We start from the raw sequence: 14,835 nt of genomic DNA on the forward strand, positions 1-14,835 counted from the left end.
AGCGGTTTTCAAAGTAAATATTTGCAAGATTTAAATCCGAAATTTATTATTGTGATGTTCATTTGAACGTTTTTTCATGCAATTCGTTGAACTGGAGTCACAAATATCTGTGCGAAAAAGTAGGAAAGCATGCCCGGAATAATGAACATATAACGAATAATAATTCAAAAAATTTAGATTTTCATTTCATGTTTCGAATTATTTATTTTGATAAGAAACATTTGAAAACTTGCAAATACTTATAAATTCACGTTATTTGTTTCGTCACCGGCTCATCAGTGCTCTAGCAGTTATAATTAAACTGCCTTTGCAACCAAGCAGTTCAACTTAAATCGCACGTTTTGCGTCCTAGGATAACTGATTCGAATGGCATATGGGACTCGGTCCAAAGGTCGGTTTGATCACAATGATTACCTATCATATCTATATAAGATAGTCAGGTGGAAGATGATCGCTATTCACCAATCACAGTTATGTGTTGAATTTATTCATCTCAACTGTTAAATTTATTTCATCAGAATTCTTCAATCTGATTTGTCACACAGGATTCAACGAAAACCGGGTGCAATCGATACGAATTTTTATTTAACATGATTGAGCCTACACGAAAAAAAACGCATTTCTCAGAGTATTACTGTGTTGCGTTTCAATGAACCTAACGATCGTATGTCTTCAAAACTGGCTACCGATAATGCGCTCCATCAAGTCATACATAATTATGAATGAGCCAAAGTTTAATTGACAGAGAGCGAAAAACAAAACCTCCATAAATATGCAAAGAAATCTTGGAAACATTGAGCGCTGTAACAAGCGGGAAACCTTACAGTTTGCAACTCCTCACTTCCCAGGTCGACCCAAGACGGCTAGCCCAAAACCGAACAACACAGCAAACGATCGGTCGGTCGGTCGGTCGGTTGGTCGGTCGTTCGGAATTAGAGTGTGGCGTTCATTTTGTTCCCCTCCTCGTGCCTCTCCTGCCATGTACGCCATGCGCACTCGTTTTCTTGCTTGGATAAACCGGCGGCAGCCACCGAGTGCTGCCTGCTGCCTGCCTAGTTCTGTACAGGGCCGGTAGGACGACGAAACTTGAATGAAACGCAGTCACTAGGAAATTGCCTCATTTTGCGTCGGTAATCGAACACTAGAGAGTGCTGTTTGTGCCCCAGTCCCGTTCTGCCAGATTCGCCGAGATGTAATGAGATGAAACTAATTACTCCTTACGTGATATCGCATTACATAGCCGATCCGTCGTCCCGTGGTTCCATTTGTGATTTTTATTGATGTTTCTCTTTCTCTTTCTCTCTCTCTCTATCTCTCTCAATTTTATCTTTGCAGTACGAACCGGTAGTCCCTATTTTCTCTGCTCGGCGCTGCCCAACCACTGGCGATCGAACAAGACCCTACCGAGCGCCTTCAAGGTAGTCTCGCTCGGTGACGTCTGCGACGGGACGATGGTCACGATCCGGGCCGGTAACGACGAGAACTTCTGCTCCGAACTGCGTAACTGCACAGCTGTGATGAGGAACCAAGTGGCCAAATTTAATGATCTCAGATTCGTGGGCCGCAGCGGGCGAGGTAAGGACATACAAACACACACACACACACCATTACATGCATAAACAATTCGACACTTTCTGTTCTGTTCCGTCCGTGTACCTTTGGCGAAAACAATTTAACAATTTTACCATATGGTAGAAGGCAATTCTGGTCAGTAAAGACACGTACGTACAACTGCTGCCTCCGGATTGGCACGAGCTACGGAAGAACCCAAATATATATCGACGGTAATTATACGTCAACTACTGATTGACCGCATACGGCAACCGTCGGGCGACCATGCGACGGGCGACCGATTCTCAAGAAGACCGACGCACTCTCACACTCACACTTACTTACAAAACAGTCGCGCTGCCGTTGGCTTCTGCGGTTGTCTCGTGGCTGAAGGTGGTGTGTCTCCCCCTCCCTTCCCTAAAACTCTTTGCGATGGTTTCGGTTTGCGAGGGACACGCAATCTCTATTATCATGTGCCGACACCTTCCCTGGCAGCCCAACCCACGGCCTCAGGCCGGTCTCGTGCCAACGATTCTGGCCCGAAAAGGTAAACAGTTGCCCCAGGAAAATTAGACTACACAGATAAAAATATTTTGTAAATTTACATTTATTTTCATGCACATATTCGGAGCAGGCAATTGAATGGAAAATTACATTAAAAAACTAAGCGTTTGTAAATATACAGTCTTGTTCAATGAAAAACTAAATGAATATTAATGTAATTTTACATCAATCATGGTTTTAAATCAGATTTTCGTTTCAACTGACATCTATTTCATAGTACTATCGGTTTACATGCCGTGTAAGTTTCATTATTTCTTTCTGTGTAATAACAACAACAAGAGCAACAAAATGCTCCTCCGTTCAAAGTAATGATACACATCTACGGAGTTGTAGCTCATTATTAGCTCGTTTAAGCAATGAACTGTTGATGAGAATTCGGAGGAAACAATAAATTTCGAAATGTGTTTGACAAGCGCTTAGCATCGGACCAGAAATCGTTTAGCAAGTGACGCGTATGTTTCGCAATATAGAAGCTTCGGATCTGCTACCGAAGCCGGACAGCTAACATTTGGCATCCGAATATCAGTTAATTACGACACCTTTGTTTGTGTAAGATTTTATGTTATTCGATTAGTAGTTACCGGTTCGATGATAAATCGAACGAAAGTCAAAAATTTTCAAAATAGTAAAAAATCAAAATAGACACTATAGATAATTTCAGAATTCAGCTTCTTCAATTTGTGATGTGCCAAGCGTTGTCATGAAAGAAAACGACGAGCAATTTCAGAAATTGATAACAAGTTTTCAAATTTTTCATACTTCAATTTGGATGGAACTTCGCTCAATATAGCATTTTTTGTTTGCATTTGTTTCGCACGGATACAGAGATCAATTCCATTCATGATTGAATTTCTAAAACGGGCGTTGGTTTTTTTTTTGCATGCACTTTCTTCAAATATAAACCGCTACGGTCATGTTCAGGAGTGTTCCAGTTCTAGATGCATAATTTAGGTCAGTTTTAAAAATTTAAATCTGGAAATTATAACAAGAAAAACTGGCAACCCTAGCAGCGTTTTACTCGTGTTTCAAAAGTACAAAAAGTAGAACGGCAACATATACCAGAAAGCAATTCCAGAAATTATTAGCAGATAATCAAACTCGACCTTCTCCGATTTGGATGAAACTTTGCATATGGCTTCAGTATGGCAAACCATAAGTTTTGAACCGATGGAGAGGTCAATCCGACTCACGACTGATTTTTGAAAAGGGCGTATGTTTTTTTGCATATCATGAAAATGGCCTTTTTCAAATCGTTGTAATTCTGAAACCGTTAATTGTACAAAATTGGTGTCCAGGAAGAAGTTGTAGGGAATCAATAGGGCACTCTAAAAAAATTATACACTGAAAAAAATTGATTTTTTTTTCTCAATAATTTCAAAATGAGCCAAAAAATATTAAATTAAAAAAAATCAGGGTTTCGATTTTTTTTGATAATTTTTATTTTAAAGCTCTTATGAAAACCTACATATTGATGGCTATCCCATCCGTGCCTTTTGAAAAATGAAGAAATTACAGCTAAAACAATTTACAGATATATTCGAAATTTCAAGTTCTCGTTGAAAGATAATCATTCAAACAGTAGAATATTATTCTACAGGTTAAAGGCAATAAATTTGTTCATGATAACCTTTCTTCTAAAAGTAGCTGTTCTTGAGATACTTGGATATTTAATTATAACACCATTTTTTATATTTCCATGAATTGTTTATTTGCTTGCTATATCTACAATTATTACATGTACATGTAGCTTTAAAATAAAACTTATCAAACAAAAATTAAAACCATGCTTTGTGTTTTTTTTAATTAACTTTTTCGAATTATTTTGTAATTATTGAGAAAAAAATCTAAAATTTTTTTCTGTGTGTATTTTTTAAAGTGCCCAATCGTTTCCCTACAACTTCTTCCTGAACGCCATTTTTGTACAATTAACGGTTTCCGAATTACAACGATTTGAAAAAGGCCATTTTCATGATATGCAAAAAACATACGCCCTTTTTAAAAATCAGTCGTGAGTCTGATTGACCTTTCCATCGGTTCAAAACTTATGGTTTGTCATACTGAAGCCATGTGCAAAGTTTCATCCAAATCGGAGAAGGTCGATTCTGATTTTGTCACTTCTTCGTCTACTCATTCCTGGAATTACTCAGTTTTAAATTTGACCGAACTGTTCGAGCTGCTGAATTTGCTCTAAGCACAGGAAAAGCTTCTGCTATTCGCAGAACACATTTTTGTTCTGCACCGAAGTTCAGTGTTCAAACAGACGTGCCGAATGAATAAGGCTAACCCTTAAATGGCCAAACCTGAATCGGCCAAAAGAAGTCGAAAGCACATTTTCATTCGGTACGTCACTATGGATATGGCACTTCGGTGAGAAATAAAAAATTATTCTGCGAATAGCAGAAACTTTTCGTGTGCTTAGCGGTTAATGTTACCCTGCTAGGTTACATAATGATTCCACACAAACTGTTATGCTATAACGCGACTAAGACGAAGCGTAAAGGAAAATTTCAATTTAATCAATTAGAAGTCTAATAATTTATTGGAAATCAAGTAGAGCTTTAAAATAATATACACTGAAAAAATGCTTTCTTGATTTTTCAAGAGTAAGAAAATTAAACAAAAATCTGAAATAAAAATCCTGTTTTAATCACCCAAGTGGTGTGATATTGACTCTCTCTTGTCATGAAAATAATCTAAATTCTGAATCAAGTTTAGCTTCATTCATTTCGAGTTTATACGGGTTTATTGCTCGATTCGGTGCAATGACTCTTTTGGTGAAATGGCTTCCTGCGAAATGTATTTCTGCGAAAAAGCTTTTTGCGAAATGGCATTCTACGAAATGGATATCTGCGAAATGGCTTTCTGTACTTTCCACAAAGGCCACGATTTGGGTGAAATTCTGCAGATGAAAAGCAGATCATCCCGCTGGGTATCGCCCATGCTGACTCCGGAACAAAAACACGAACGTGAGCGAATTTCGGGAGCGTGTTTGTTTATACTGATGCGGAATCGGGTGGACTTTTAACGTCGATTGGTTTACAGTTGAAGGAATCTCCAATTGATTTCCGAACCACTTTATTCACCCCCCTTGGACTATTGTCAGTTACCAAACTTCAAAAGATGACTCAATGAAAAATTCGGCGCACACGAGAAGGTCATCGAAGTCGGGGAGAAATATTTTGGTTTTGCAGACCTATCGGAAAATTACTTTTCGGAAAGGATAGACAGTTGCAAAATTGCCAAAATAAGAGAACCACTCAATCTTACGAAGGACGCTTTTTAAAAAAAATACCTTCACTCTCGAGAAATGAATATGTTTGTAACCCTAAAATTCTTAGTTTTGTACTTTGTTTTCGCAAAGTTAATCTAAGATATCTTTGATAAAAGGCTAAACTTTTCAATCATTTTATTTTTAAATGTTTTCAGTCAAAACATAACAAATCTTGCAAAAAAAGATTTTAGTGGTAATTTTTAAATCCAGTAAAATTTTTGTTTCAAAATATTGAGAAAAGCCCCAATCGAGTCCTACCTCGGAAAATTTTATTTTTAAAGATATAAAGTCGATTATGACCTCTACCAACCGTTCAAACATTGTAAGATGGGCATTTTTGAGTAAAAAAAAATTTCTTACAAAAAATTTTTATCAGCTTAACTGAATTTTTTTCCTGAGTCGTTTTATCTAGAAAGTTTCATTAAAATTTGTTGCGAGTTGGTGGGAAATTCATCCACGAGATCGAGCCAACTTAATACTGGAAGCTAACCGAACCCGAATGCCAACCTACAAAAATGCACTCGATTTAATAAAACACGGAAGAACCATAGAAAATTCAGATTCTTGTATGAATCAAAAATCTATCTAAAAGAACTGTTTAATATTTTCTTCTATTGAAATGCTTGTGTCAGCAGTGATGGCAATTCACCAGAGTGATACGCGTTGGTGTAAGATTCATGTCTACACAGGGGATGCAAGAAGCGAACATCACACAAAAAGGAAAGAGCACTTCTTCTCAGTGTCGAACAGACAGTATTTGAGTGTGTGCGTGTGGTTAAAGAAGCTAGTACGAGTGAAACACATTATCTCCGCATGAATCGCTCTCGCCTAAATACACCCAAGTGACCACCGGCACGTGCTGGTGAGCGAACAGTTCTGTGATTTAATTTTTAAATTTATAGAAGGTGGCGATGACCTTACTATGACAATCTTTTTCGCAGCAAGGAAAATCTAAATTTTAAAGATAAATTGTGCTTTTGCTGAATATGCGTGCCCCATGCTTCTCTTATGCGAACCGTATACCAGAGTCCTCACCGGCGTGCAAACTTCGGTGAAAATATCTTCATCCACCTCAGATAATTTCTGAGCTCTGCTCTAGCAATTTGGTGTGATCCAGTGCTGCGTGCATACTATTTATAACAGTGGTGTATATGTACGAAAGAGAAGAGCTCTCGTTGATGTTGTTAGCGCGAGGGAAGAAAAAATACTAGCTCTTCGTCACACAGAGGAGTTGGACATCTCTGTTTGTCAGTGTTAACTTGATTCGCACAGTGTGCCACTTTGCGACCGGGAATAATTTTTTGCTCTCGTTAGCCCCGCCTCGTTGACTGTACAGGTGAGATTATACAAGTTTTTAAGGAGACACTTTTGATTTAGAAGAGCGTCAGATTTAATTGGACTCGCACCATGTACAGCTCTGCGACCAGGAAATTTCGATAATTTGTGCTTGTTATGGTTAGTTGTGGTAAAAGCTGACAGAATTATTTTCATTGGTTTCATGGACAGAACTCCATTCATTGGGGTTATTCACGAATACTCTCTGGTTAGACGCATTAATTTTTTTTCAGAATTCTACACATAGTCTTAGAAGTTCAAAAAGAGTGAAAACGGGCATGATAGTTAATATTTCGGCTACTCTAACTAGCTTCAATTGATTTTACGGATATTTTTGCATAAGAAATATGAATTTTTTTTTCTTGGGTTTCTGTTTGCTTTTTGATTTTTTGTCCCACTGTGCGTTGCTTTAAATAACAAATTCAAAACCATTAAAATTGTGAAAAATTTAAGTTTACTACTTCTTGGACACCATTTTTGTCCTAGTAACAGTTTTTGAGTTACAATAATTTGGAACAAGTACATGCAAAACAGGTATTCTCTCTTTCCAGAAATCACACTTAAGTTAAATCCGTCTTTCCATCATGTTGCACTGGTAAGGCCACCTCGCTGCCACATTTTTATAATTAAATCGAGTGAAACTGCTTACAGCAATAATTACCGACATACTATACTATACTATACCAATTCAGCTTCTTCAATTTGTGACGAGCCAAGCGTTGTCATGAAGGAAAACGACGAGCCATTTTAGAAATTGAGAGCTAGTCTTCATATTTTCCATACCTCAATTTGGATGCAGAGTTCCATCCATATATTTTCAATATAGACTTTGCTTGTGCTTGGACTTGAGTCAAAAATTAACTGCATGGAAAAAAGCTTCAATGATACTATTTTAAATAGTAGAGAGAGTCAATAAAATTAAAACAGGCTTTAAAATGAGAACTTTTTCGCGTGGTTTTTTCATGCGTTTTCTTACGCGGATTTCCGAAGATACGCAGTTTTCTTGTTTTGTCTTAGACATGCATGAAACGTCGAGATCTGGTGTTATCCCAAAATTTTTTTCAAGTCAACTCTCTGACACAATTTTAGATTAAAAAAATTTTTTTTCGTATTACACCAGATCTCAACTTTTCTATGCATTTCTAAGACATTTGGCGTCACAAAAAAAATTTTTTTTTTTCAATTTTGCGGAGTTACGCGCTCTTAACTTCTCGAAATCCCAAAGTCGATTTTATCAAAAAAAATTGTTTTGGGATTACACCAGTCTGGATATTTATAAGATATTCGGCATAAAAAAAATTTCGTAAGTTTTGCGGGGGGTTTTTCGTGGATTTCCGAAGCAACGCGTTTTTTTCTTACGCGGTACATTTCTCCCGCGTAAAAAGAGACCTCAATGTATATTCATATCCAATGTATATTCATATCCAGATTTGCTATGCACTGATGAGTCGTAGACGAAACGTAAACATATGAAATTTAGAGAAAATGAATCTCAAATTATTTTCGCAATATTTTTATTTTAGACTTGTTACTTGAAATACATCATGAATTTAATAAAGGAAATAGTGCCCAAAAATTCTCTTGTCCGATTATGATGAAAATAGTTCGAAGCACACATTTTACTGAACATTAGGTGGTTTTTAATTTGTTCAAAAAGCACATATTTTATTTCGATATCTTCACATTTCGCCTTCGACTTATCAGTGCCTGAAGCAGTTCAAATTGAAAAGCCATCTCCCTCTAGCAGTTCACGCAAAGTATACACTATATTTATGTAATATTCGGTGCAATATCCTCTCTGATGTCTCGGGCGTAAACGAGTAACGACTGGTTACTGGTCGCCGCAGAATTTGAACATTTAAGGGTTTTTGGTTTGTGCAAAAAGCTTATGTTTTATTTGACCCAAAGGGGTGAAATGTTAAGAAATCGAAACATTTTACTATTAGCTGGCTTCAAACGAAATTACTGTAGTTTTTTCCCTAAATTTTCTAGCTAGATCATTACTATATATTTTGGTTTCAGTTAAATTTCGGAATCGTACGGCTAGAGAAATTTGTCATTGACCGATTGGACATAAAAAGAAGAAATATTAGTTCAGTTCTTGATTACCAGAGCAGTAATCGAGCTCAACGGAATTTGTTCAACATTATTGTGCTTCTTGAGCCTGACGGCCATCGGATCTTTTAAAGAATGAAACTTAATACTGGACCCAGCTACTTCCAAGTGCAACAGAGAAGACATTTGATTGACGAAAGAATAAAAGAAAGGAAAAAAACAAGAAGAATGATTCTTCAGTGCAAATAACACTGGCCCGCTGTCGTCACTCTTCACTTTTCTTCAGCCTCAGGCCGCAGTGATTCGTCGAAGTGATTATGCAGTGTTCATTTTTCACCGTCCCCATACTCGATTGTTATTGCTCAGCAGAATTAATGTCACTTTAATAAACCGTGACCCTATTCATAAGTCAGGTCCGTTTTTCCCAGTTCCCGGGCGTGTGCGCCTCTTACGGCTTAATTTGCTCGATGATTCTCATGATTCCTCCGTCGTAATCGACATCAAACTCATGGAGTCTGGAGAAAAAGTGTGTGTGTGTTGGTTCAGAAAAGGGCGTATTTTTAGAATTCGTTTGAAAACGTCGAGAACGCATCTGGTATTTGATAATGATTTAGAAAAAAATTGTCTTCTCCAATATTGAGAAGCAACGTGCAATTTTATATTGAGAAAACTTTTTTTTTTACACCCGAACCGATTCTCCTCTGGGTGTCATTGTTCGTGTCGGCGAAGAGTTCATTTCACGATTCCAAAGAATGAATAAAAAAAACTGTGAATAGACACTCTGGCAAGTGATTTTTCATCCACGCGCGCTAGTTAAATAGTCGAACCTTTCAGGCAGTACTTGAACCCTTTCCCGTCGCTGGAATTAGCAACGGGTTCGTACAGAAATGAGAGGTTTGAAAACTCTTTGTCCGGAATTTAAGGTTATTAATGGCGCGTGTCAGAGTTATTCAACGAAAGTAATCTCCCAATTAGGCAGCTTAGAATGGAATTTCTTTTGATTTTGTGATTCGTATCAGTCGGCGGCAGAGAATAAAAACGGCCAAAACATGATGTTCCTTTTTTGTCCGAGTGCCCAGCAAAAGGATTGATAATCACTCACTCTTCCACGAAGTAGTAGTGGGCTAGAGTTGAAATGTAATCCCGATGCAAGCAGAATCGGGTCGGTCGTTGATTGCAATGTTCATCTGAATGTCACCAGCAGAGATCACATCTCGCGTGTCCCGTCGCGCTTTGCAGCGATGCTACATTTATGACAATGGGATCCGGGATGATGTCCAGTCCAGTCCAGTCCATTTCGTCCGGTGGTGGGCGGTTTGGATAATTGCCAGCGTGGACGCAGAAATAACAAACACATCTCGGAGCGGAACCATTTCTGTGTGATGGCCTGTCGACCGGAATCGGGACGTTTTTGGGGGGAATCATTTACTGTCGCTTCAAGAAATGTCCCGTTGATTAACTACTGGATGGATTCCCGGTCGCCGTTGACAAACGATGAACCACACCCACTTTCGGGGGTCGGTTCATCGTCGGACAGACAAAAGTTTAAAGTCGGTCGTCGGATTGTTTGTCGTTCATTTGAAGAAAGGGGCTTTTTCCTGCAACAGGATTATGGTTCCTAAATAAACGACCAGCCGCGTCCCGTCGGTCGGTGGGTGGTGGCAATCGGCAGGGAATGAGAAGAGAAAGCATAAACGACTGCCACCCACAAATAAATAGGCTTCCGTAGTCCGCTGCCGACGGTAGTTTGGTAGCTTTTCCCCACAATGGCCACTCCGGGAAAACGGGTAGAAAACATCTGCGGTGTATAATGAAGCCGGGTGCTCCGATGGATATCGATGTAATCACTTTATTAACAAACACAAATATGATGCGATTATGCGATGATGGTCTCGATAGGAAAGGGAGGGGTTTGGTGCATTCAAATACGATTAAAGCGATAACAGATTCGGTTTGGTGGAATGGTCACTTTCCACCGGCGGAGATGAATCAGAAATGATGATACTAGGGATGAGTAGCTCGTTTTCCGATATATGACAATGTGTTGTTAATTTCATGTAGAACAATGTAATGAATAATCTGTCGGTGACATTTACTGCAGGGTACTTTAACGGTTGTAATATGCGATTGATTTCAGCTATAAATTTGTCTTCGTTTACGACAAGCAAAAGTCGCGATGGTAAAATTCATATTCATTATTTCTACTTCTGAGTTTCTTTCTAAAGACCGCTCGTAAGGAAAATGTGAAATATCTCTAATGAACGATCTCACCAGTATCCTGCTTCTCCTATTCGCAAAGCTGTAAACAACGTAAAGAGATGACACACCCCTACTGAACCTACTGAACCAATTTTAGATTTTCACCTTTTATCACACCATTGACTGTAAATTTTCATGCATTCCATATAACTATACTAACACCGACAATGATATGCAGAGGGCGCTTCGATAGGTTGACGTCGTTCAATTTTGTGCGGTAAATTCGCAGTATCCGTCTCCCAGTGATGCCAACTCGCTATCAGAGTATGTGGAGTGGGACAAACAAAAGCAAAAAATAAATTTCTTGACCGGATAGGAGTGAAAAAAAAATTAATACCGACGGTATCATTCGGTAATAACAAAAATTGATCTTTTGCTCTGCATTTTCTGCTGAATATGGTTGAAAATAATTGCCCCAAATTCGGTGCAAACGACGCCCAAAGCAAAAAGGAACTGAAACTCTTACAAAAAATGCCCGACCGCAGAACTGCACACGATGCGGGTGAAGCTAATACTGATGCTAACTCAATTTAAAAACTGCGTCATTGAACGTTTACGGCCAATAAGGCGGAACCAACGAAAGTTCAGTGTTGAATCAGCAAGGCTCACCGCGACTCGATCAACGTAGCATATCTAAAACTATTCCTCTTTTTAATACACGATAGACAATTTGGGTATTAACTACCCGAGTAAAGTCTAACATCAAAATCTGAACAAATTGAAATCTGATTATGATAGCAACATCATATTGCACTCCTAATATGATATCGACTCATCAATTTTTCAATTAATATCACATTATGTTATCATTTTGCTGTTTAAATGAAAATATTAAAATCGACAACTTAGTGAATCCATTGAAATTGAGCAAATTTCAAATGGCAACACAAAAATACATAGTTAAGTTTCAATGAAAGAATTATAACTTCAATCCTATGGTGCCTTTTACAAAAATGCTTTGACATCCTGCCGAGATCCTGCAGTTGACCGCAATCATAACCGCGAAGAAACGATTTTTTCCAACATTTTTTCAACTTTTACTTTTTCTTTTTAACCACGAGAATATTAGCGTCAAACCACACGTCTGTGAGGCATTAGATAAGTCGGCGATCATCGATACCACGTTTGTCTAAAGCAGGTCAATCTGAATAGTGGCTTTGGCATTCCCATCTCGCTGATCGTCTGCCGTAGAAGCTTATTTCAGAAGTTGATATGAGAAATATATTTGACGTCATCGATTTCCTCCTAGATACGTTAAGTATTTGGTATTGTAAAAATTTTGGCGTTCAGTTTAAAAAAAATGTTTCGATATTTGTAATCATACGACGTCGCGAAATTCATTCCAAAGTTTTTAGACCATTATTTTCAGTGCTTTCAGAAATCGGGGACCTGGATGGCGAAAATAATCTACTCGCCAAACCCGTTCTGAAAATACCCATAACTTTATATCCTACAGTATGGAAAATTTATTGTTTACGAAGTTCGAACATCGAACATTGAATGTCTCAGATTTCAGAACCTAGAGCTAATTCTTAATAATACTTTAGTGGCTTAGAGGAACCACCAAGAAAATATATGTTTAATTTGTATATTCCTAAGTAGTCCACAAACTGTGTTGAAGACACTCTTCAAAACAATTCTCATTCCTAGTTATAAATGCTTAGAACTTCATATACTCACTAACGCTAGATACTATGAGAAGAATTTTATCAATCATCTAATAGATCTTGGAACTTTTATACACTTTTCCAAAGAAACTGTTTGACTAATTCTTCATAATTTTGAGTCACAGGACTAATCCTGCATCAAATGATCGTAAATTATAAGTCTATAAATAAGAACTATAAATTTACTGAAGAGATTATGGTTCTATCTGTGGTCAGAAGCAAGATAATCGTTCATTATCCCAATTAGTCGAAAAAACAAATGATCTGGGATATCTTATTGCCGGATTCCTAATTCACGTTCCCTGTGTTCTAGAAGATTTCACTGTAAATTCGTATTTCAAAGTGATTACATGTGCGAGTTGTGTGAGATCAAGTAGATAACTCCATTTAATGTTATAATGTTCGAATGCTACAGCTTTGGATATGAGAAGGACAAGGAGAACATTTTTAAACTGTGCTCAAATAGCCACACTGCTATTCACGGTGGATGCGGGATGGAAGCGACGCAACGAGTGTGCATTGACAGAAACTACCTGCATACAACTTTGTGAAACAACACAGCTTGTCATATAACCGAACATTTTCCATCTCCTTATAGCTAGCACTTACAGTCCATAGCAACAGCAAAAAGTTCGCATTCCAAATCACCTAAGTTCGAAACCGGATTCTTTCCTTGGCGGTAGTGTGGAGATTGCATAAAATCTTTGTTCTTGCTTGCGACTAATATGGAGATTGCATACAATCTTTTTTCTTGCTTGCGAGTAATATCGCCTAAACGTATACTATCCCGGACCTTTTATGGCTGTTCTATTTTTAGCTTATGCTCGTGATGTGTCATTTCGAGAAAATCTACATCATATTATGTTTTCAATGTGCTTTCACTGAGAGCAAAACTAGTTTTCAGTTGGATGTCACACAGCATTTTCTCTGCTTTCGATTTTGATCTTTTAACCGTTAAAACGACCAAAACGATAACAAATTAAGTAATCGATATATACGAACAGCACAACATCAAATGGAGTTTTCTTTTTTATCTCACACTCTACTCGGGTAGTTAGTAGTTAACTAACGAGACCAGACTCATATCAGCACATGCTACGAAAACAGTTTTGTCGTGAATACTATGGGGCGCCTTTTCAAAATTTACCATGTACAAGAATGGGTAGAACTTAATCGTGAATATATCTTGTTGTACTTAACCCAACAACATATGCTATCGAAATTATGATCAGCTAAATTTTCAGTAGTAAATTACTAAATAACTACAAATAACTCAAAATTATAATTTTCTCAAATGTTTGGTTTCAATGAGTAACAAAGAGAGAAACTCATGACGCTTGTTTGTCTTTCTCGTGCTCGGACGACGGTTGCGAGGCAGTAAGCGAAATTGCATTCTCGTGTTACCAACTGGGAAGATATAAAACACTTTTCATTCATTCTAGCCTGTGCAGTTGATTTTTAATATCGGTAAATTAATTATTTAACAACTTTTCGATATTTTAATCAATGAAAATTATTGTGTGTTACCAAAGGGCGTTGTGATTTCGTCGTACTTTAGTATAAGTGCCCCGTTACAATTCTGCAAGTAAAGAAATGAGACCTAGCACAATTCACACAACATATCAACTTATAATGACGATTTTAGGGATGCCTAAGTAAAGGGTGATTTTTTAAGAGCTTGAGAACTTTTTTAAACAATAAAACGCATAAAATTTGCAAAATCTCATCGGTTCTTTATTTTAAACGTTAGATTGGTACATGACATTTACTTTTTGAAGATAATTTCATCTGCCACAACGTCGAATTTTCAGTGAATGGGCCCTAGAAAAGTTGGCAGAAAATCCGCTTTTTTATCGACAAATTTTGTTCAGCGATGAGGCTCATTTCTGGTTGAATGGCTACGTAAATAAGCAAAATTGCCGCATTTGGAGTGAAGAGCAACCAGAAGCCGTTCAAGAACTGCCCATGCATCCCGAAAAATGCACTGTTTGGTGTGGTTTGTACGCTGGTGGAATCATTGGACCGTATTTTTTCAAAGATGCTGTTGGACGCAACGTTACAGTGAATGGCGATCGCTATCGTTCGATGCTAACAAACTTTTTGTTGCCAAAAATGGAAGAACTGAACTTGGTT

At 37.8% G+C, this 14,835-nt stretch overlaps 1 protein-coding gene across 5 annotated transcripts in view; it reads left to right on the forward strand.

Moving 5' to 3' along the window:
• The window catches only part of LOC131426194 (protein lozenge-like), a 114,482-nt gene that overhangs the window by 34,086 nt on the left and 65,561 nt on the right, over positions 1 to 14,835 (forward strand). For all 5 annotated transcript variants that reach the window (XM_058588736.1, XM_058588737.1, XM_058588739.1 and 2 more), the window contains exon 3: positions 1,336 to 1,575. In XM_058588736.1, coding sequence (XP_058444719.1) covers positions 1,336 to 1,575 — 240 coding nt within the window. The remainder of the gene's footprint in view (positions 1 to 1,335; positions 1,576 to 14,835) is intronic.

The sequence above is a fragment of the Malaya genurostris genome, chromosome 1, assembly GCF_030247185.1.
Source record: "Malaya genurostris strain Urasoe2022 chromosome 1, Malgen_1.1, whole genome shotgun sequence".
Lineage (NCBI taxonomy): Eukaryota > Metazoa > Arthropoda > Insecta > Diptera > Culicidae > Malaya > Malaya genurostris.